The 25,130-nt window shown below is 36.3% G+C and overlaps 1 protein-coding gene across 2 annotated transcripts in view; it reads right to left on the reverse strand.

Annotated features, from left to right (window-relative positions):
• The window catches only part of LOC307057309 (CD302 antigen), a gene marked incomplete at both ends in the record, with an annotated part of 126,404 nt that overhangs the window by 45,081 nt on the left and 56,193 nt on the right, over positions 1-25,130 (reverse strand). For both annotated transcript variants that reach the window (XM_079710468.1, XM_079710469.1), the window contains 10 exons: positions 1,868-2,036; positions 3,545-3,771; positions 6,644-6,838; positions 10,260-10,376; positions 11,592-11,759; positions 13,257-13,422; positions 17,765-17,991; positions 20,809-20,938; positions 24,514-24,674; positions 24,907-25,012. In XM_079710468.1, coding sequence (XP_079566594.1) covers positions 1,868-2,036; positions 3,545-3,771; positions 6,644-6,838; positions 10,260-10,376; positions 11,592-11,759; positions 13,257-13,422; positions 17,765-17,991; positions 20,809-20,938; positions 24,514-24,674; positions 24,907-25,012 — 1,666 coding nt within the window. The remainder of the gene's footprint in view (positions 1-1,867; positions 2,037-3,544; positions 3,772-6,643; positions 6,839-10,259; positions 10,377-11,591; positions 11,760-13,256; positions 13,423-17,764; positions 17,992-20,808; positions 20,939-24,513; positions 24,675-24,906; positions 25,013-25,130) is intronic.

Raw genomic sequence — 25,130 nt, forward strand, 5'->3', positions numbered from 1 at the left:
GGTACCTCATATAAGTGGAATCATACAGTATTTGTCCTTTTGTGACTGGCTTATTTCACTAAACATAATGTTAATGTCTTCAAGGTTCATCCATGTCACATTATGTGTCAGAATTTCCATTCTTTTTAAGGCTGAATAATATTCCACAGGATGTACACAGCACATTTTGCTTATCTATTCGTCTATCAATGGACACTTGAGTTGCTTCTACCTTTTGGCTATTGTGAATAGTGCTGCTATGAACATGGTTTTACAAATATCTGTTTGAGTCCCTGTTTTCACTTCTTTTGGGTACATACCCAGATGTGGGATTGCTGGATCATACAGTAATTCTATGTTAAATTTTTTGAGGAGTCATCATACCATTTTCTACAGTGGCTACACACCATTTTATAGTCCCACCAGCAATGCACAAGGGTTCCAATTTCTCCACATCCTCACCAGTACTTGTTATTTTCTTTTTAAGATCCAGTTTAAGTTTGCACTTGTATTCGTTTCCCAGGGCTGCCATAATAAATTAGCATAAACTTGTTGACTTAAAACGACAGAAATTTATTCTCTCATAGTTCTGGAGACTAGAAGTCTGAAAATAAGGTGTTAGCAGGGTTGGTTCTTTCTAGAGGCTCTGAGGAAGGATCTGTTTCATGCCTCTCTCCTAGCTTCTCGTGGTTGCTGGCAATCCTTGGCTTGTAGCTGCATCACTGCAATCTCTGCCTCTGTTATCAAATGGCCTTCTTCCTGTGTGTCTGAGTCTCTCCTCTTATAAGAACATCAGTCATTGGATTTAGGGTCCATCCTAATCCAGTATGACCTTATCGTAACTAACTACCTCTGTAAAGACTATTTCTAAATAAGGTCACATTCTGAGGTTCTGGGTGGACATGCATTTTGGGGAATGCCATTCAACCCAGTACATCACTGAATTTGTGTTTGAGCTGTTGTCATTCTCCTTTATCCTATAAAGTCTGTTTCCCTAACACAGATGTCCTCTCCATTTCTACATGCTTTATCATATTTCTCCTGTGTTTCAATTGTTTTTCTAAAAGATTAAATTTATTTTCTATACCTAACAACTAAGATGTCAGCTCTTGATTGTGTCTTTATTCCTCATTCTCTATATCATTCTCCTTTTCTTGTATTCACTTGTATATCTAGATAAGGTGTTCACATTTTCTTCTGCTTAAATCTGTTGAAATTCCAAATGTTAAATCTTCTCTTGAGGATTCTTCAGAGCAGAAAAGATGGTAAGCACTGAGAGAACCAGTGAGAACCAGAAGCTTCAGATAACCACATGGCCACCATCTCGTGGCCTGCCCAGAGGGTCTCTGCAGCTTGTGCTGTAGGTTCTTGTGCTCTTCATCAAGATTCATACTCCGCCCACCAGGGATGACCCCAGGTCCAGCCCCTGATGGAAGGGGCTCTTTCCTTAGATTTTAAGGATCCTATATGTTTGGAAAACGTTTAGTTACACAAAACATTTCTTTACTATAGAGACTCTTTACTATAGAAACTTTCAGAGCCATCAATATGGTATATCATAGAGGTATTTCCCAAATTTCTATGCTGTGGAACCCTTTTTTTAAAGGAGCATCTCAGCCTTTGAAAAACATTGCTAAGTGAAATTAAAATTCACAAATTCTAGAGTAAAACTCATCTAGTGACAGAACAACTGAAAGTCTTGAGAACAAATTCCCTCAATGGGCATATCATATTTGTTTCTCTTCACAAAGTATCAAAAGTATTTTGATAGGACTTGTGAATAAACCTTATTTAAAATCTACAAAAAGTTCCTTTGAGTATTTAATCATGTGCATAAAATAAATGTCATGTTTTAGTAAATATACAGTTATTTGAAATCAAGTCTTACATTTTGTAGGTTTAAAACAAATAGCACCATCCTTAACAGAGTTGCATTTTTCATGTTTCCAAATTCCTTTTGGATCCAAGACAACACAATTTCCAGCAGATTTTTTATCTTTCCATGGGATATAGTCAAAGGCACTGCCATCAGACCATTCAAAACTTGATTCACTTCCCTGTGTTAAGAATAATAGAGATAACTTGAATTCAGATGTATGACTTCAAAAAGAACATTAAGAAGAACATGCATGCTTTAAAAAATACAGGGATGGGGGCTTCCCTGGTGGCGCAGTGGTTGAGAGCCCGCCTGCCGATGCAGGGGACACGGGTTCATGCCCTGGTCCGGGAAGATCCCACATGCTGCGGAGCGGCTGGGCCCGTGAGCCATGGCCGCTGAGCCTGCGCGTCCGGAGCCTGTGCTCCGCAACGGGAGAGGCCACAACAGTGAGAGGCCCGTGTACCGCAAAAAAAAAAAAAAAAAAAAAAAAAATACAGGGATGGAGTGTTAATTATTTGCTTGCAAGTATTGTAGATCTGGACCTACTTGTAATATCAGGGATTTATTTTTGATGCATTGATTTGAGACACTTGCTCTGGCATAATTTAAATAGGACTTTAAATTTAGAGACAGGGTTACTATACTCTATCTCTAGATTTGGTTTTTTTATTTAAAGGATGAGTTTATATAACACTTGAAATTAAATGACATGCAAATGTCTTCCATTTGTCACAATTACAGATTTACAGTCTCAACCTTCACATTATTCTAAATATTGTCTTTTATGTTTTATAGTTTTGTGCTTTGTGTCTCTGGCTAGATTTTTTCATATTACATAAGTCATCAAGCAGCAGGGGTCTGGAAGAGAAAAATACTTCCCAAGAAACTCATACGGGGAGATTAGTTTTGACTTGTCCTCGATTCTATAATCCTAATTTGCCATCCTTTTATTTTCCCCACTTTGTTCTAAAGATTATTTAAATTAGGCCTTCAATTCTAATCTCAATAGATGTCTATTTTTTGTATACTAGACATCATTATCAGTACATGAATATACTAATGAATAGGGTTCGAATAGTGGTACAAAAGACGTGTTTACCTGCAGAAGATTATTTTCAAATAGTGTTAATTTCTAGGGGGAAAGTGGGGAGAAAATATACATCTATTAGTCCTAATGTTAAGAGTTTTACTTGGCACCTTATACAGTAGAAATTTTGTGCTAATAATCCTCTATTAAGGAAAATATTATCACCCCAATTTTACAGATGAGGAAATAAGCTTGCAAAGGTTTAATAACTTGCTTGTGATCACCCAACATGTAAACAGGAGACCTGCCACTCGTATTGGAACTCAGGTTTTTCTGATCCTGTGCTATTCCCTTTTCACCAGCTCTCCAACTGGTCTATCCCAAATAAGTTACAGGGCTGTTGTTGAGACATTAATCTACTAAGCCCTTGGGATGGCTTGGCAGTGTCTAGGGCAGCTGCAGTTCTGGCCACTTGCCTAGCTCACTCTAGAATATAATTTTCCATTTGCTCTATGTTGTGAAAAGATAGAAAGCACTATGGGATGCAAATGTAATCCGAGGACTTAATCTGATGTTATACTTTGAATTAATATCTTATGCTCAAATTTCCAACCCTCTAACATATTTGGAAAATTTCTGGAAAACAAAACAAGACTTACATCATGACTTGAGAGCCCAACCCACAGTGGAAATCCATCACGCTTCACGATATCTTCCAGAAAAAGCTGGCCATTTTGGTCATGAACACTTGCCAAATGACCTCCACTTTGAGAACATGTATTTAATGCTTCATACCATGTTACCCTTTTTTGAATAACATTATAAATACCATCTTTATGTGGAATAAACCGTGGCAGAGTAGTATTATAGTCTTCTTTGTAGTCAACTGTAATATTTAAATTAAAGGTGTTAGTGATTAAATTGAAATTATTCAAAATACATACTTTGGGTAAGGTTGGACATGCAATCATTTCAAAAGTTAAATAAAACTGGGGCTTCCCTGGTGGCACAGTGGTTGAGAATCTGCCTGCCAGTGCAGGGGACACAGGTTCGAGCCCTGGTCTGGGAAGAGTCCACATGCCATGGAGCAACTGGGCCCGTGAGCCACAATTACTGAGCCTGCGTGTCTGGAGCCTGTGCTCCGCAACAACAGATGCCGCGACAGTGAGAGGCCCGCACACTACGATGATGAGTGGTCCCTGCTTGCCACAACTAGAGAAAGCCCACGCACAGAAACGAAGACCCAACACAGCCAAAAATAAATAAATAAATAAATATTAAAAAAAAAACCTTCCTCCCCTGAACCCTTGGATAGCCTTGATCAGATACTTTTAAATAAATAAATAAATAAATAAATAAATAAATAAATAAAACTGGGCCTCTTATTAATAAGGGAGGTCAAATGCATACTTTCTTTTTCTTATAGCCACACACATATAATAGGCTCTTCACTATTACAATTGTCTGAGTGATTTAAAAAAGGCATAAACATTGTCTTTTATTTAAGGAGCTCACATATTAGTTGGGCACAGAAAACAACAACACCTGAAATGAGGGCAAAACAATTAACCACTAAAATATGTGTGACTGGGCTTCCCTGGTGGCGCAGTGGTTGAGAGTCCGCCTGATGATGCAGGGGACGCGGGTTCGTGCCCCGGTCTGGGAAGATCCCACATGCCGCGGAGTGGCTGGGCCCGTGAGCCATGGCCGCTGAGCCTGCGCGTCCGGAGCCTGTGCTCTGCAGCGGGAGAGGCCACAACAGTGAGAGGCCCGCTTACCGCAAAAAAAAAAAAAAAAAAAAAAAAAAAAAAAAAAAAAAATATGTGTGACTGACTAGAGAAAGAAAGAGTCATCTGAATTAAGGGAGTCAGAAAACCTGCTTGATAAATTAGATCTCCAGACTTGAGGTTAGCTGAAATTAGGACTAAAAAGAAATAAGGTAACCAGAAAGTCAGCTAAAAACAAACAACAGTAATAACAAAACCACAATGATGAGGGTATTTCAAAAGGACACAGAAGCCAAGTAAAAGAGCTCCCAAAGGCCAAATCTGAAACAATTTGAGCAAAATATTAAATAATATAGTCTATTAGCTTATAACCCAAAGTATAAAATAAATAACCATGAGCCTGTGCTGATATAAATAAATGACAAAATAAAATTTTTTTAATGGGAGCGAATAGACAAATCTCCTGTGTAGAATTCCAAGTATAGATACTTCCCACCTCAGGAAGGTAGAGAATAACTCTGCATTCCACAAGTAAGGACTGAGTATGGTAACTTCCTTACAAAGAGTACGATATGGAAAGGGGGAAGAATAGTAACTCTGCAGTGGAGAAAGCTAATGAAAGTTACCTAGACCCAGGTGATCAAGGTTAAAATCAACAGTGATAAGTAAGTCATGCTGACAGAATATACCCTTCACAGGATGTGATGAGAATGGCATTTTACCTCTGTGTTTTTTTCCCTAAACCCCAAACTCATAACCCCAGTTTAATCATGAGAAAAACATCAGCCAACCCAAACTGAGGGACATTCTACAAAACACATGACCAGTGCCCCGTGAAACTGTCAAAAAAAGCAAGAAAATCTGAGAAACTATCACAGCTGAGAAGAACCTAAAAAGACATGAAGACCAAGTGTAACGTGGTATCCTGGATGAATTCCTGAACAGAAAACCAACATAAAGTAAAAACTAAGAAAATCTGAACAAGGTATGGACTTTAGGTAATAATAATTTACCAACATTGGTTTATTTGTTGTGACAAGTGTACCATACTAATGTTAGATGTCAACAACAGGGGAAACTGGTTATGGTGTATATGGGAACTCTCTGTACTATCTTTGTGACTTTTCTGTAAATATAAAACTATTCTAAAATGAAAATTTATTTAAAAAGGAAAGAAAAAAGAAGGTAGAAGACATCATGACAGGAAAAAAAATAAATAAAGGTGCAAATGAGAATGGGTATACACTGTACATGGGACAGTGAAGAGATCAGCCTGACAGGAAAAGATACTTACTGAACCAAAAATGGGGAAAAAAATGGAGACTGGGAGAAAACCTAGAATTTTAGAATAGACTCTGGTTTCTAAAAAGTCTCAAAAGCTTACATGAACTCAAAGCAATTAATAATAGGGAATCCCTGGAGATTGTTGATGGAAATGGTGCATCAGAAAGTTATTCTGCAGGACTATGAAGGGAGAAAATGGGCCTGGATGCAACTGTGATGGGCTCCATGTTAGCAGAGGGCTTAGAGCAGAATGGCCGTAGGAACAGTTTTTAAGCTGTGAAAAATTTAAATCTGACATGCATTTAAAAATACACGTATTTAAGGAATTAGGCAGGGTTGAGAGACATTCACTTTCAGCCTGGAATCTCAAAACTCTACCCAAACACATTTCCTTATTTATAGAAATCTTATCCATCCTTCAAGGCCCAACCAAGTTTTTCCTGTTTTCATTGGTCTCTTTTGACTTCCCAACAAATGTAAGCCTGTACCAAATAAGCTAAGACTAACCTGCATAAAACAGTGATAAACTTTTAATGCTGTCTCCCCAACTACATTTTATTCCTTGAGATCAAGACCATGACACCAGGGAGTATGTCTTTTCCTTCCTCTGTGATGTCTACAGCGCCTCTCATAGGACCGAATACAAGGGAGCCACTCAAAAAGTACAACTGCATGATTCCCACTAGTGAAGCTAATGACTTTACATTCTCCTTCCCTGGAGTAGAAACTCTACATTAGCATACTTACCCATTTCAATTTTGCAAGCCAGAATGCTGTGCTGGTGAAAGTAAAGTATGTCTTCAACAACATTAAAGGTTTGAATATCCCAGAAGCCATCAGTATTCAAGCCAGCAAAAAACTTGCCATTTTTTACAGCTGGTCTTCCTGATCTCCAGTGTGTATATGACAGCGTGGTCTTATCAGACCACATGAGGGAATTATCTAGAAAAGAAACACTTTTTTCTATGCTTAGAGATTAAATCAAGACTTGAATTACACTTATGAGGTTAATATTTCAAACTCAACTAATTTTCTTTCTTCTTTCACCAGCTTCTAAAAGGTTGTATCATTATGTGTTTCCCTCTAAAATATTTTCTAATTATAACAGTAAACCATGCTTATTTTTAATATAGAAAGTATACATTATAAACATGAAAATTAAAATTTACTTATCATTCAACCATCCTGAAGTGACTTTACATTTTGTTATTTTTTCATCCAATATTCATTTTTTCCTACATATATGTTTAATTGTAACGGAAATTAACACAATTATTTTATTTAAAAAATTAACATATATAAAACTAGTGATAGAAACCTCTTCTCTGGACCTAAACTGTGCACAATTTATGTCGATTGATTTTTGGCAAGGGTGCCAAGACAATTCAATGGGGAAAGAATAGTTCCTGGGACAACAGGATATCTACATGCAAAAAAAATGAAGTTGGACCTTCTCCTTTCACCATACAAAAAACTCAAAATTGATCACAGACCTATATTTAAGAGCTAAAACTATAAAACTCTTAGAAGAAAACACAGGAGTATGTCTTCACGAGCCTAGGATAGGCAAAGTCGATAGACACAAGTGATAAAATAAAAAATAGATAAACTGGGCTTCATTAAAATTTTTAAAGTTTTTGTGCTACAAATTATACTAACAAGAAAGTGATGAGAGAAAATATTTACAGATCATTTCTTTGACAAGGGACTTATATCCAGAATACATTAAAAAATGCTTAAAACTCAATAATAAAAAAGACAAATAATTTAAAAAATGGGAAAAGGATCAGAATATAGATTTCTCCAAAGATAACATACAAATAGTCAATAAGCACACGAAACGATGTTTAATATCATTAATCAATAGGGATATGAAATAAAAACCTCAATGAGACACCACTTCATGCCCACTGGAATGGCTATAATCAACATAACAGATAAAAGCAACTGTTGGCATGATATAGAGAAATTGGAACCCCTAATGGAAAATGGTACAGCAGCTTTGAAAAACCGTCTGTTAGTTCTTCAAAGGGTTACACAAAGACCCAGCAATTCCACTCCTAGGTATATACCCAAGAGAAACAAAAACATATATCCACATAAAAACTTGTACATGAATGTTATTCATAATAACCAAAAAAGTGAAAACCTAAATACCCATCAACCAATGAATGGATAAATAAAACGTGGTATATCCATACAACGGGATATTATTCAGCCAAAAAAGGAATGATACTTGCTACAGTGCCACGTGCATAAACCTTGAAACCATTATGCTAAGTGGAATAAGCCAGTCACAAAATAGTCACATATTATATGATCTCACGTACGTGAAGTGTCTAGAGTAGGCAATCTGTAGAGACAGAAAATAGATCAGTGGTTGCTGAGGGTTGGGAGAGGGGATGGGGAATGAGGAGGGACTGCTAAATGGGTATGATGTTTCTTTGGGGGATAGCGATAGTTGCACAACCCTGTGAGTATACCAAAAGCCACTAAATTGTACACCCTAAGTGGCTGAATTGTATGCTACATGAATATACCTTACTAAAGTTTTTGGTAAAACAAGTTGCTAGGACTATTAAAATTATGAATTGGTATGAAGAGTGATGTCATTATTACCTACACATACTCCTTGTTGTCCTGGTTATTTCTTCCTTTTACTGATTACCATCTCCCAAGGCATTCTACCTAAACATTGCCTGCAGCCATGATACACAAGAAATATGGTACATATGATTTGGTTCTTGCTTGCTGCTTTATGTCACCTCATGTCTTTGAGTCCCTCTTTCCCTCTCCCCAAATGTTAATAAAGTTACAATTTTCTGGCCAATGCGATGGGCAATGGTATATTTCTAAAGTTGTTATAACAAAAGAGTCACTTTTTCACTTGGCTTGAAATATCTCTCAGTTGACACATGGCTTCTCTTAGTAATTTCTATTCGCGGCCCTACTTTTGAAGAAGTCAGAACTTTAAAAAAAAAACAGAATCCTTTGTATAGGTGGTATATACAATTAAATAGTATTTAAGCATATTTAAGTGATACAAAACTGCTATGGATATAAATTAAGCCAGTAAGAATTAGTTTTAAGCCAAATTTACTGTTTGCTGGAAATATCTTTCTATATGTCTCTCATATGTCTGTATATTTTAATAGAAGTTTTGTTACAACTACATTTTATAAAAGAAGTTAAGATGATTAAAAGAAAGCCTACAGATCTGAAAATGCTTTTCAGAATACAGAATACATTTTCAGTTGTTTCTGATAAAATAACTAACAAAGTACAGCAAAGGGTACAATTGAAATCTCTAACTATATCCTGGGTATAGTTTCTGTTGCTCCACATGGGATCAATGTTTCCTCAGTCACTTTCAGGTAAAGCTTGGGAACTTTCTACCTAGTTCCTCTCCATTTTTTTCCATTCCTAAATTTAAGAGTGTTCAAGCATCATTAGAGAAAAGGATTGGGCAACTAAGTCCTACCATGATGAACTCATCTTCAGCTGGCAACCCAAGTCTTACCCATTACTTGATAGCTTAATTTTTGTTAGCTCATCTGCAAGCCATAAACATTTAAGAAAAACCTGAGTAATTCTAAGAAAGAGGCAGGTTAGATAGCAAAGAGAAGACTATTTTTAAAATGGTCAGATTTGAGTAATTAAGTTTCTTTGCCTACACTACCTCTAGCTATCATTGTCCTGTGCCCCTTATTAAGCCCCTTTTTTGGGGTGAATGTATGATTTTGATGCTTTATGCCCACACAGTGATTTTTTTTCTAATTCCAAAACTTTATGATTTTCAGGACACCTCTAATTGAGTATCTTTCTAAATTGGTCTTATTTCCCCTATTATTAGAGTCTGTATTTTTAAAAAATTTTCATAGCAATTATATCTTGAATTTGTGGCATTTGCAATCTCAAATATTCTATCCCATTGGCAGACTATGTGTCTCATTTTTCTAATGTATACCCCAAGCCAATGATATAAAACCAAAGATGCAACATTAGTGGAAGTGTATTTCTGTTCTCACTCATCCCACATACATAGAGATATAAAGTAAGTATGGGAGATTTATGCAGCAGTGCAGTCATTTTAGTTAGTCTTGTACTGCTAGGAGGGAGGGTGAAGAAAGGAAATTATTTTCCACCATTTAACTCTAAGCTTGGTGGTAAAGGCATTTTAGTCGCAGAGCAGAGACACAAAAACTGTCTTGGTATTCGTATGAAGTTATGCTAACTGCATAATTATAATTTTGTATACTGATTAACATATACTCTGAAGAATATACTTTCACAGCTTGATAAACAAGTAGTTTATAATGAACTATGAATATAAATAGTGAAAACCAGTAGATTTATAACTTACTTTCATAAGTTATACCTAACATGACCCACGAAGCCATGTAATTGTAGTGTAGAAGCTGCTCAAGAACAAAGTTATTCTCTTTTTCATCTCGAATACTCAGAATATGTGATTTTGGATCTGTTAAATAAAAAATAGTCAATAATTTAAATAATTAATTATTTAGAACACTTTGTTTGATAGATTTAGTAATTTTTATTTCCCAGTTTAACACACTCCAAAACTTAAACAATAGTAGAAAATAAGAAAGACATATAAATTAAAACTATCTTGTTGTACTAAATGAATAGGTTAAAATGTTTTCAAACATTTTGATCTTAAATTTGGTCACACAGAATAGTGGAAAACTAGTAGCTGAGAGGCGAAATTGAAACATTGATTCACTTTACTTTTCCCCATTTAAGGCTTATTTTGAGTTGGTACAAATCCACCTATATTAATGACACACTGTCAAAGACTATAATAAATAAAAACCTCTTAGATGGGCTAAAAGACAGACCTTCCTTTTCCTTAGCGATCACTGTTATAACAGGATTTTAAAAGTTAAATATTTCCCAAAGTGTGTTCCTCAGGGGTTCCTCGGAAAAGAGCTACATTGAAAAAAACTTTACAAATTTTGGTTAACCAAAAGTAAACTAGTTCATTCATGTCAGTATTTCTTAAAGTATATGCTAATGCACATTTGATAATGTTTAAAAGGAAGTGAAGATGTGTGGTATTTCTCACCCTTGTTCTTTAACTAAGGATCTTTTTCTTTACAGAACATCTCAAGAATAGTGTTCCACAGAACACACTTTGGGGAATAAAGGTTTGATATTTTCCATAGGAACTTCCTACAAAGTTGATGGGTCCATTGTTCAAAAGCCACAAATCCTCAGTGGATCTCACAGGAAATATCTGGAGAGTCCTGAGAGCTGAAAGTATGAAATATGTATTTCTTTTAAGCAGAGCTGCTTCTTTCTGGCTTATCTAAGTTTTCAACCACTCAAACTGACCTATTTTCTCTTTGCCCACAGCCTAACTTGATTTAATATCCAGCTCTCTGCTCTCTAGTGTCATTTCTTTCTCTTTTTAAGTAGAACCCATTTATACATGTAAAGAGAGACTAATTCCCTAATGGATGGGTAAAAAAGGAGATAACTCCTGTACTTTCCATTTTAACTAAACACAAATTTTAATACTTTGTCATTGATAATGTAGAAATTAGGAGATGAATATTTTTGAGTTCTAGTTACTAGCGCTAATTAGAAATATTTATTGAATATAATACACTCAGATGAGATTTGTTTTCTAACAAGCATAATGCAACATATAATGGCCATACAACATACTTACTCAGTGTCTGGCATTTAGAATGAACTTCATCTTGTGTTGTCACTATATATCTATTCTTTGTTATCATGAAATTGTAGCAAGAGTTCTGAAATGGTATCCATGGAGTATTTAGAACAGGAGATGGACATTGAACACTGTTAACTGGTTTGACCTCTTTTTCAGTCTCATCTAGAAAAAGAATTAATGGTAAGAATTCTAACTTCAGATATAAATGTTAAATCCTGTTCATCGTAATTAGACTTTATTTGTAGGAAATATTCAGGAAGCCAAGAAATAATAGCCTGGTTATGCTTGTTCTGTTTATGCTCAAATAAAAGGTGACCTCTTAACTGGCTTTCTGTAGGAAGGAAATTATTTAATACAATTTTCTTTCCCCTGATGTGGAATGAGTAGAAGAATGTGGAAAATGAGGTGTTATTAGGTTAAATGCAGTTTCTGTCTTCCTGCATCACCAAACTTCTAATACAAGGGGCCATTTCAGAGAAACTATACAAACATAATAATAGGCACCCAAATATAACTTTGAGAATTCATCTTCAATTTTCTGGTTACTGATATCTTCTCTAACTTTAAAAGAACATTTTATGAAATACTTGATATTCTAAATAAGTTATTGCTTTAACCAAAGCAAACAGAAATAATTTAAAATCTGACATCTAGAAAAATCTGAATTCAGCCTTTTCTTTTCATTTTATGAAAAGGCCACAGATTCAAAAAGACGCAAATAGAGATATGCTCTATTCAAAGCCAATCAAACTGATTCAACACATGGTAGAGACTATGCAATATTTCTCCCAGCTCACAGCCACTCCCTTTGTGAAGTAGTCTTTTTTCTAACCACAAACCCACAAATGTGGGCCCCTGGAAGCTGTAAAACCACTTTCCTCTGACTGGGCTAGAGATGGCATATCTGACTTAAGCTGAGTCTATCAGATTCTCTCTAATCTATCAGATTCTCTCTTTCAATTCTTTTCAGATTTGAAAAGTGGAATTCAGAGATAGTCAATTCATCTCCAGTTACGGCTAAAATTGAAAGCTGCAGAGCTGCCATGTTTCACCATGTGCAGAGAGAAGCAGGAAGTGCAGAGAGAAGCAGCAAGTACATAAAGAGAAGAGTGATCCACTGAGAGAAACAGAAAGGAGAGGTGCAAGACAGCATCTCTGGCTTTGAGATCCCCTTTCCTCGGGAGGCTCAGCTCTATCCCCATTTCTGAGGATCTAAATTTCCCTTTTGGCTTAAGCTAGCGTGAGCTAATTACTGTTAGCAACCAAATGAATCTTAACAGTGACTCATAAAAGAAATGTTAAGCATTGATGATAAGAATTACAAAAGAATTCCCCAAAATTTAAGTTTTCCATAAGAATATAAACACAAAATGTATGCAAAATGAGGCTAACAAGGACTTAAAACTCAAAGGTCAATTACTATAGTCAGTTGACAAAAATAAAGATAAAACATATCTAAAATAACAAATTAATGACAAAATATTTAACATATAATTCTCCTCAAATACAAATTTTCACAACAGATTTTGTTGTAAAAAGGACATGATTATAATTGCTTTATAATTTTAAAACCAGATTTTACAAAACCATTTCCTCAAAATTCCACTACTCATGAGACTGATAACAATTTAAGAATTAAAATATTTGAAATTAGCATACTTCCTGAAAAATAGCAAATAGCGCCTGGTTGATTATTATCGCAGTCAGATGTTTTCCAGAATCCATCAGTGTCTAATACTACACAGTCTTCAAGTTGTTCATTATTTTCAGCCCAGCGACTAAATTGAAGATGTTTCCCATCTGACCAACCAAAGTTGAGTTCATCCTGTATGGAGCAGAAATATATCTTAAGTGGTTATACTTCATGTTATCCCTATTGTATGAGTTTGACCCTCATGGTCGATCTAATAATTTTTAAATTTGTTTTATTTTATTTATTTATTTTTGGCTGTGTTTGGTCTTTGTTGCTGCACACGGGCTTTCTCTAGTTCTGGCAAGCTGGGGCTACTCTTCATTGCAGTGCGTGGGCTTCTCATTGTGGTGGCTTCTTTTGTTGCAGAGCATGGGCTCTAGGCACGCAGGCTTCAGTAGTTGTGGTGCGTGGGCTCAGTAGTTGTGGTGCACAGGCTTAGCTGCTCCGTGGCATGTGGGATCTTCCCAGACCAGGGCTTGAACCCGTGTCCCCTGCACCGGCAGGTGGATTCTTAACCACTGCTCCACCAGGGAAGTCCCAATCTAATAATTTTTAATTTTATCTTATGTTTAGCATATATTTACACAGCACTTACTACGCACCAGGCACTGTTTTAGGTACTCTGCAAATATTATATAATCCTCATAACAACCATATGAGATAGGTACTATTATTATATCCATTTTACAGATGAGAAAACTGAAGCCAGTTACACAGAATGTAAACCACAGTGCTGGGATACAAATCCAGGCCATTAGGCCCTGGAGTCCATGGTCTGAACCATTATGCTTTGCTGCCTCACACATAATTGGAACCATTGGTTGTTGGAAATCAGAAAGCTAAAGTGGAGTGAGGACCACTGTAAGCTCTGATTAACTTAGAGATAATATGTAGTAGTGGAAAGAACACGGGCTTTAGAGCTAAGCATACCTCGTTTTGAATTCTGGCTCGGTCACTTTTTAGCTTTTGATTGTGGCATTACCTTGCCACTTTTCCACCCCTTCATCTATTAAATGGATGTGACACTTAATCTCATGGGGTTGGAATTAATGGGTAACGTGTAAAACACCTAAGTCAGTGGCTCGCTGGTACACAAGAAGAGCTACAGAGACGCCAGCTCCCTTCCTCTTAAACCTTCAGGCCCTGTGGATCTCACACCACCCTTTTCACATTTGTCTTTGAAGAGAAACTTCCTTATTCACTACATTCTATTGTGCACTAGAAGTCTGTGAACATCTATCTTTATGTCCTGATAAGGGCCTGACCACCCACCTGTCTTGAGAGAGGCTTAACAAGGTAGGTACAGATGTGCAGGGGATGGATTGTGAAGTACAGGCCTGCCTGAGTTTTTCTGTGGTGCTGCCAGAGCACCAGCCCTTCCACACTGACCCACTGAGCTATGCTTTCCTGAGGCCTGGGGCAATTTTGCATCACTAGTTTATTTGGAACATTGGGCCAAAGGCCACATGCAGTCTCACAGTCTCCTTAGTGAACCAAAAATAGCAAATGTGGTCAAACCTCAACACCACCAACTGTTTCATTCAGAATTGTTCTCTACCAGTGTTCCAGTTGTAAACTTATGGCCAGTTAATCTCTAAACCAAGAGGCCTCAAATGTGGCCCTTTGCCCCTGTGATGTTGCCTGTACTGAGTATTACCCTGGATTCCTTCCCCCTTGTTGCACTCCCAACGAACCCAGGTCCCTGGGCCTTTGGAACTTTGTTCCTTGTAGATAAGTCATCCCACTCCCACCATCTCTTTACTGAACAATAAATCTCTTTATTAAGACTGTAAGTATCTCTTCACTAAATTCTAGACCTTGATTGATCTTAATTAAAACCTGTCTTTTCTAATAGAATAAGTTCCTTTCAGCATCCACAAGGGAAGGCTGCTTGTTTTTTTTTAGTCTCAGATATCACAGAGCCATGAGAATGAGGTAGTGGGTATTTTTATTTCCTTCAGTCATTTCCTTTGAGGTTTATGCCCTTCTTCTCTGACATTCACTGAGGTCTTGGCAAACTCCCAGAGTCCTTCCTTCTCTCTGACATTCACTTTGGTCTTGGCCCCCTTGCTCCTCCCTGATATTTATTAAGGAGGTGTCCCATGCCTTGCTCTGTCTTCCTGGTCCTACCACTGACTTAGGGACGTCTATGTTCATGTGGATGACTCACCCCGTTCCCAAGCCTTCTTGACTTCCTCTTCTATGGACTTTCACTTCTATGTACTCAAGTGACCTGCTCTCACAGCCACACTCCAGACCTTCTATAACCCAGAACTGCTGCACTGCAGACATTGTAAACATGCCTCAGTCCAGACCAACATCATTTCCTGCATGAATGTCTACAAGAAACTCTAACTGGTCTTCTATCTCTGGACTGCTCACTTCCTTCCCCAGCTTCTGCCCAGCATAGTTTTTCTCAAGTCAAAATCTGATATTGTTACTACCATGTTTAAAATCTTTCAAAACCTTCCCATTGCTTTCAATGTAAAGTTTTATTTACTTACACTCTGCCATGTTCCAAAGATTTCAGGCAGCTTATGAAGATACATAAGAAAGAGCTATGTAAAATTTAATATGTTAAAGAGCAAAAGGGAAAAGAAAAACACAGGTGACAACTGAAAATAGGATAAGAAAGAAGACCGAAATCATCAAGTGGGGAAAAAAAGTTACAAAACTGTATGATCCGAAGTGTCTTAAAAATAAATACATGTACGTAGAAAAATAACTTGAAGGATATATACCAAATATTTAAACCACATTTATGACTAGATACTGGGATTATAGGTGATTCCAATTTTATTCTTTTAATTTATTCTAACTTTATGATTTTTCTCCAGCAACAATATTGCTTTTGTTTAAAAAGGTTTAAGGTGGTTAAAACTAGGAAATGTAATAACTTAATTACCACCCGCGCAAGAGACACAGTGATGGGTTTCACATAATGCCAAACACAAAAGAGAAAGGAAGTAAAGCAATGTTATGAAGGAATTGATACTGTGGGGTCTAGGGAAGCAGTTCAAGCTGATAATCTGGCTGGACCTGAGGGTACATTTTAAAATCCAGAATTTTGGAGAAGCTAGTCTTCAAGCAATTTCTAAATACTGCTTTTTTAATTGAGCTTTTGACAAATGCTGGTGGTAATAAGTCCAAAGTTTGTCAAAGATAATGTTTACTTCTCCGTCTTAAGTTTTATTCATCCATTCTCCAGTTCAACTTGGGGTTTGTGCAAGGACTTAAATTGTCTTCAATCACATTTTCTCCATGCAGCCCTAAAACCATCTTGGTATACTGAGGGTTAGCCTACCATCTACATAACTCAGGTTTGCTTCATAATGCAATGGACACTTCTTTCCTACTCTCCCAATTACCTTCCCTCTGAGAGTGGATTAGGAATACTGGTTTAGGTGACACTTATCTAACTAGGGCTTTATGGGTCACACACTGCACAGATGCAGGAAGCAAAATTCACATCACAATCTTTATAAATAAATGGCACCCCCATCAGTACACAATGTATGCAGCCTTTTATACCAGCCCTATATCTTACTTTTCAATACATCTCCGTGGGCAGAGCATCAACTTATTACATACAAGGCTCAGAAAAGAGGCAAAAATGGCCTACAATGCTGAGAGGAATGCTACAGCTTTATTTAAAAAAAAAGATTCCCTATTAATTATAGCCAAAAGCTTTAGTAGCGTAAATATTCCTGTTTGTGCTACATGTATGTAGTTTAGTGCTGGGAATTAATAGGAGACTAGCATTCTTTGCTGGGCTATGAAATGAATGAGAAGTACCCAAAATCAGGGCTTGAGATATGGCAAAATGCTATTCTAATCCCTTTGTAGAGTGGCTTAATTTCACTCTGCTGATTCGGAAAAGGATAAAAAGCCCTTTAATAACGTTCATGGGCTTCTGCTCACCCAACCCCATCTGAATTTTTTTTTTTTAAACTTTTATTTATTTACTGTGGTACGCAGGCCTCTCACTGCTGTGGCCCCTCCCGTTGCGGAGCACAGGCTCCAGACGCGCAGGCCCAGCAGCCATGGCTCACAGGCCCAGCCGCTCCATGTGGGATCCTCCCGGACCGGGGCACGAACCCGTGTCCCCCGCATCGGCAGGCGGACTCTCAACCACTGCGCCACCAGGGAAGCCCCCCTCCCTCTCTTCTTTTCATTAGCTGAGGAGACATGGCAGCTCCTGATTCCAGCTCCATCTTCGATTGGAATAAATAAAAAGAAGTGCTCAGCTACATATGTCCATTAGACATTTTTCTTAAGCTAAATGATAAAGCACCTGATCTTTCAACAGTGGAAAGATGACTGCTGCTAAAAATTACATACCTCATGAAATTCATTCACTGGGGTAAGATTTTATGATCTCTGGTTTCTTTTAGTCTGATATGAGAGATGCTGTGTGCAATAAAAAATGTCACATTCCATCACCCAATCCTGGCAGTGGGGACTGAAAACTTACGTCATGGCTGGAGAGTCCAATCCATAAAGAAGAGTTATGAAGGACCGCCTGCACAGTCAGGAAGGCCTGCTCGTAAGGGTCTGTGATGCTCACCAGCTGCATATTTTCTTTCTGGCACTCCTTTAGAGCATCAGTCCAAGTCAGAGTCTTCAGAATTATTTTGTACAGATTATTTTGATACTTCATAGTTTCTGAAGTATTCTGCAAGGTCTGTCTGCTTTCAATTTCTGTGTGTAAAAGAAAAATAAAGCCACAAAAACCACCTACTTGGCAAGTCATGGGACATTTTTTCAAATTTCTCCCTGTAATAATGTACTTTAGATATTACTTATCTGTTCATTTATTTTAGATTTTGGGTGGGAGAACTAGGTATGTTTTACTGTATACCTTAGGTAAATTTGTGAACCACAAATTTGTTTTCTACAATTAGAACAAAATTCTGATTTAGCTGATCTGATTTAGGAAGGAGAAAAGCTATAAATAAAAGTAAACTGCAATAAGAGAAAAGCTATAAATGAAAGTAGGCTACTTCTAATGGCAATAAGATTACCATTTCAGACTGGTGTCGAATTCTTCCTTTGTTTGAACTGCTTCAACAAGAGGTGTTGGGTGTCCCCTTACAAGTTTTCATCCGGGAGAACCCACGAAAAAATGTATACAACCACCCCTAGGAGGATATATTTGAATTATTGATTTATAGTACTTCTCTGAAAAAGGCAGTTACTAAAAAGTATGAGACAAATGAGCAAAGATTAATTTAGCAAAAAGTTCTTCAGAAGCGCATGGAGTGCTCAGAAAACTGTAAGACACTGATGAAAGAAATCAAAGATGAGACAAACAGATGGAGAGATATACCATGTTCTTGGATTAGTAGAATCAATATTGTGAAAATGATCACACTATCCAAAGCAATCTACAGATTCAATGCAATCCCTATCAAATTACCAATGGCAGTTTTTACAGAACTAGAATAAAATATCTTAAAATTTGTATGGAGACACAAAAGACCCCGAATAGCCAAAGCAGTCTTGAGGGAATAAAACTAAGCTGGAGGAATCAGACTCCCTGACTTCACACTATACTACAAAGCTACAGTCATCAAGACAATATGGTACTGGCACAAAAACAAAAATATAGATCAATGGAACAGAATAGAAAGCCCAGAGATAAACCCACACACCCATGGTCAACTAATCTATGACAAAGGAGGCAAGGATACACAATGGAGAAAAGACAGTCTCTTCAATAAATGGTGCTGGGAAAAATGGACAGCTACATGTAAATGAATGAAATTAGAACACTCCCTAACACCATACACAAAAATAAACTCAAAATGGATTAGAGACCTAAATGTAAGACCTGACACTATAAAACTCTTATAGGAAAACATAGACAGAACACTCTATGACATAAATCACAGCAAGATCTTTTTTTTTTTTTTTTTTTTTTGCGGTACGCAGGCCTCTCACTGTTGTGGCCTCTCCCGTTGTGGAGCACAGGCTCCGGATGCGCAGGCTCAGCGGCCATGACTCACGGGCCCAGCCGCTCCGCGGCGCGTGGGATCATCCCGGACCGGGGCACAAACCGGTGTCCCCTGCATTGGCAGGCGGACTTTCAACCACTGCGCCACCAGGGAAGCCCAGCAAGATCTTTTTTGACCCACCTCTTAGAGTAATGGAAATAAAAACAAAAATAAACAAATGGGACCTAAAGAAACTTAAAAGCTTTTGCACAGCAAAGGAAATGATAAACAAGATGAAAAGACAACCCTCAGAATGGGAGAAAATATTTGCAAATGAATCAACGGACAAAGGATTAATCTCCAAAATATATAAACAGCTCATGCAGCTCAATAATGAAAAAACAAACAACCCAATCAAAAAATGGGCGGAAGACCTAAATAGACATTTCTCCAAAGAAGACATACAGATGGCCAAGAAGCACATGAAAAGCTGCTCAACATCACTAATTATTAGAGAAATGCAAATCAAAACTACAATGAGGTATCACCTCACACCAGTCAGAATGGTCATCATCAGAAAATCTACAAACAACAAATGCTGGAGAGGGTGTGGAGCAAAGGGAACCCTCTTGCACTGTTGGTGGGAATGTAACTTGATACATCCACTGTGGAGGTCCCTTAAAAAACTAAAAATAGAATTACCATATGACCCAGCAATCCCACTACTGGGCATATCCCCTGAGAAAACCATAATTCAAAAAGAGCCATGTACCACAATGTTCACTGCAGCACTACCTACAAGAGCCAGGTCATGGAAGCAACCTAAATGTCCATCGACAGACAAATGGATAAAGAAGATGTGGTACATATATACAATGGAATATTACTCAGCCATAAAAAGGGATGAAACTGGGTCATTTGTAGAGACATGGATGGACCTAGAGACTGTCATACAGAGTGATGTAAGTTGGAAAAAGAAAAACAAATATCGTATATTAATGCAAACATGTGGAATCTAGAAAAATCATACAGATGAACTGGTTTGCAATGAAAATGATTTAATACCTTTAAAACAATATCTTTTTGAAAATATAGATGATTCCTACTTTTAAGTACACATTTTACTTTTATTTGGATTATAGGAGGGCATAGACAGTGATTCATTTATGTTTCACATCCTTTTTTTTTTTTGAGTGCTACATTTAACCGTGATTGTTTATACCAAACTCAGTTAAAAACATTTTTTTCTCCTTCTTTCATCATGACAGTAAAATCTGAAAAATTCCAGAGTAGAAAGGAGAACAAAATGCAACCATAATTTGCTGTCATTAGACAACACCGATGAACAAATTCCATTGGATACGTAATTTTGATATTTAATTATGGCAATGATCTTGAAAAAAAATCACATTCTATTTGAGCTAATTTGACTCACTGAGCCAGTATGGATTTAGTCATGCTAAAATTTTAAGGACGCTGTATGATTAAAAATTAATATTAATTTATAAGATTTTTTTGTAAAAAAGTACTGTACATATCTAACAGCATAAAGTACCATAGTTATCTAAATAATAATCTGTACCTGAATATTTCTGACAGAGAGACAGAGTATGGTGTTCACTGCAGGAAGTAAAATTCCACGTCCCAGTAAAAGGTGACTTTTGGAGGTTGAGCATTAGAGCACAGTGGTAGGACAGCTCTTCATCAAAAATCTAAACAAAAAGGCAAATATGTACAAGCAATCATGAAACTAACAGTCTGAAGATCCCAGCAAGGGAACTTTATATTACAAATTGGATTTTTCTTCCTGTAAAAAAAAATCCATTAAGGAGCTGACCATGAAATCACTAAGAAAATCCTGATAAACTTTCTTATTTTTTTTTAACATCTTTATTGGAGCTTAATTGCTTTACAATGGTGTGTTAGTTTCTGCTTTATAACAAAGTGAATCAGTTATACATATACATATGTTTCCATATCTCTTCCCTCTTGCATCTCCCTCCCTCCCACCCTCCCTATCCCACCCCTCCAGGTGGTCTAGGAAGTTATTTATTACTCCTGGTATTTACCATGTTTCTGGAATCCCTACCACATGTAGTGAAGCATGAACAGTTATTTGCCAATTATGATTATCTAATTAGAAAACCCAAGAAAATCTACTGAAAAACTCTGAGAAGTAATAAGAGCTTTTAGTAATATGGATGCCTATGAAATAAATACACAAAAATACCCAAATAATAGATTTCCTACATATCAGTAAGACAGTTTTAAAAAGCTGCCATTCTCAATGGCAAAAAGAAAGAAAACTTCTCTAAAAACTTCACTGAGGAATTTAAAAGGAAGACTTGAATCAATGGAGAGATACGTTACACCATATTCTTGAGGGAAAATTAATAAAAAGATGTCAATTCTTCCTAAAATGTTGTCAAATTCTTACCAGAAGTTTTCTATTTAATTATTTAGATTGAAAATTAACTAAATAATTCTAGTTTGTCTTGAAGAATAGACAAAAACAGCTAAAAATATTTTAAAAAGACATACAATAAAGGATAACTAATCCTATTATATTTTTTGAAATATGGCAACATTATAGTATTTAGATCACTGTGGCAGCTATACAAGAATATGTCTCATACACACACACATATACATAAACATGCTCACTTCACATATGATAAAAAAGGCATTCTATATTGATTTTAACAGATGGAAGTATATGCAACAAATGATGCTAGACAATTGGCCAGGATTAGGGAAAAGGATTAAGTAACCATTGACAACATATGCCATATACCATGGATGTATCATACTGTCAGAACAAAAAAGCAAGCTATAATACAAAATGAAGAAAATAAAGGCATTCATTTAACTAACATTTACATGAGGGACTTTCTAACCTAAAAGCAATGGAGGGAAAAAAAGAAATAGAGTTGAACACAAACCAAAAAAATCAAAACTTATTTCTGTAATATTTTTGGTATTAGACCTAAAGAAAAAAAAACCTGTGAAAATATCTGCAATAAATGAAAGAAACACAGGGTTAGCACATTTAATATTTACATAGTCATAAAATCAATAAGAAATACATAAAATCAATAAGAAATACAAAGAAGGCTTGGATAAATTGTCAAAGAATAAGAAATTCACATTGGATGAAATTCAAATTATTACTGAATTTGTATGTTTTCATTAGAAATCAGAGCAATACAAATTAAAATATGATATCATTTAAACTACCAAATTAGCAAGAATTTTTAAAAGATAATTCTCCTTAGAGCATTGTAGTAGAGGCAATGCAGTAGAGAAGCTAAGAATGCTGGCTCTGCAGACTTGGATTTAAATGCCGACCCTGCACGCATACCCTGCATGATTTCTGGCAAGTTACATGACTCTCTCTGTTTGTCTCCACATTTCTAAGATAGGAGAGGAGTACAGACTGTTTCATATCTATTGCGCAGATTAAATGAAATAATGCATGTGATGCATTAGCAGAGTGTCTGACACATATTAGCTGCTCAATAAATGTTGGAAATTATTAATACACTGGTATGAATAGAAAAGTAATCACAATATATTGCTGACAAAAATATAAACTCATAAACCTTTCTGGAAACCAATTTGGTTAACCAGAGTTTTACAACTACTTATATTTTTTGATCTGGCTATATCACTTCCTAAATCTGTCTTAGGGAGGTAACCTGAAATATACAGCAAAGATTATGCATGAAGATGTTAATTGCAGCACTATTTAGTATTATGCAAAACTGGAACAGCCAAAATACCCAGCATTGTTTAGGTAAATGATGGTATATCTATCAATAAATATTGTGCAACCATCAAAATGCTTATCAGGCACATCTTTTAATGGCATAAGAAATGACTTATGATATAATACTAAGTGAGAAAAGTAAATACAATAGTATATATACTATGATCTTATCTATGTCAAGAAGACAATGTATAGAAAAGCCCTAGAAGAAAAATGCTGAAATATTCATTGTGATTTCCTAGATCAGGATTCAAATATGGTTTGAGACTTATTTAGTAGGTCATGAAATCAGTTCAGTGGATCTTGATTCTTATTTGTGATAATGAAATAGAATAGGATAGAACACAGAGAATAGGTTGACTAGACTAGACTAGATCAGACTAGAGTAGAATAGAATAGAAAAGAAAGAAATATAAGCTCTAAGGGTAAGTATTATTTCCTGAAACTTTTGTTTCAATTCAATATTATATTTATATCTATGTGCTGAATGGTAATTTAAATTTATTTCTTACTATGGGTCATGAGTTAAAAGTTTAAAAGCTACCAGCCTAAGTATAAGCAGGATAAGGGTTGATATTTTTCTTTATTTTGTTTACTCTTCTATAACTTCCAAATGTTCTACAATAACCAAGCATTATTTCAATATTTACTTTGTACATAATTACACATATTGCAGAGTTCCCTTTGCCACCAATGTCAACATTGAGCAAAGCTCCATTGCATCAGGAATATCAGTTGATGTTGTCTAGGATGTACTTTTGGAATTCAACTTTAAAGTTTATCTCTTAATCTTTGACTTTTGTGCAAAAGGTGGTTTGTATCCAGTAAATAAGGAAGACAGAAGCAGTGGGCAGCAATATCATGGTACAGGGTAACTACTGTTAATATAATGCCTTCTTCCATTCTATAGCTTCTTTACATTTAGATCTTAGGGAAAAATGATCACTAACCACAGATTTTGTACTTTTTAACCTCAGGAGACTGAGGCTGACTGCTCCAAATTCCAAGATGATAAGTAAAGCATTTATATTAGCTTTTATTTGCAACTCACTATTGATGGTTTTAGATGGTTATGAAATAAGTGCTATGGAATCTGATACTACTATGAAAAACTAGGGCAGCTACGTGAAGGCTGTGGAAGCTCTGTCGTTATTCTTCTTGTGACAGCATTATTGATATAATTCATAGATGGTATAATTCATTCACTTAAAGCATATATTCTATAGTTTTAGTATATTCACAGAGTTCTGCAACCATCACCCCTAATCAATTTTAGAACATTTTCACCACCCCTGAAAGAAATTCCATATGCTTTAGGCCATCACTACCAATCCTTCTAGCCTCTTAGCCTCTGGCAACCAGTAATCTACTTTCTATCTTTATAGATTTGCCTATTTGGATGTTTCATATAAGCCGACTCATAAAATAGGCCCTTGTTCTTAGTCCAATAATTTGTGGAAGACTCAGGTATTTCATAGAGCTACACAGTTTGTTGATTAAAAAAAAAAACAACCTTACATTTGTTGGTATTCTCAGCCTCCGACCAACCAATAATGGGTGAAAGTTACTGTATGTCAGCTCTCTGTTATCCATCCATTTGTTTATCTTTTCATAGGCAGTCCAGCGCAAACCAATCCATAAAGAAGCTTCCATATCCGGAAGCAAGGATGTAATAAAATCTGTCAGAAAGATTAAAAAAAAAACAAAAAACATTTGACTTATTCAAATTAAAGATATACTAAAAATGTCAATGAATACCTCTTGCTTATCTAACTACCAGGATAATCTTTCACCTCCTCTGTAAAAAGTAATTTAATAAGATTCTTTGTATGTGTTAATTCCCCACAGCCTCCCAACACAAACACAGCCTCCAGATCAGAATAAAACATGTTTATGAAACAATTCTGCTACCTTGCTCTCTCTGGCTCAGCACTGAAGGAAGGGTTCCACCATAGGTTTGACAAGCATCGCTGGCTTCAGAAAACGTAAGAGACTTAGGTTTGATCCTTAAAAAGCACTGCAAAGAACACATATGAAGTATAAAATTCCACACACGGGAAAGCTCACATAGGAAGAAAATGCCTCATCTTTTAGAAGGCTGCTAATTTTCTGTCTGTGAGATATAGACACTTACA

Source organism: Hyperoodon ampullatus, assembly GCF_949752795.1.
Source record: "Hyperoodon ampullatus genome assembly, chromosome: 8".
NCBI lineage: Eukaryota > Metazoa > Chordata > Mammalia > Artiodactyla > Ziphiidae > Hyperoodon > Hyperoodon ampullatus.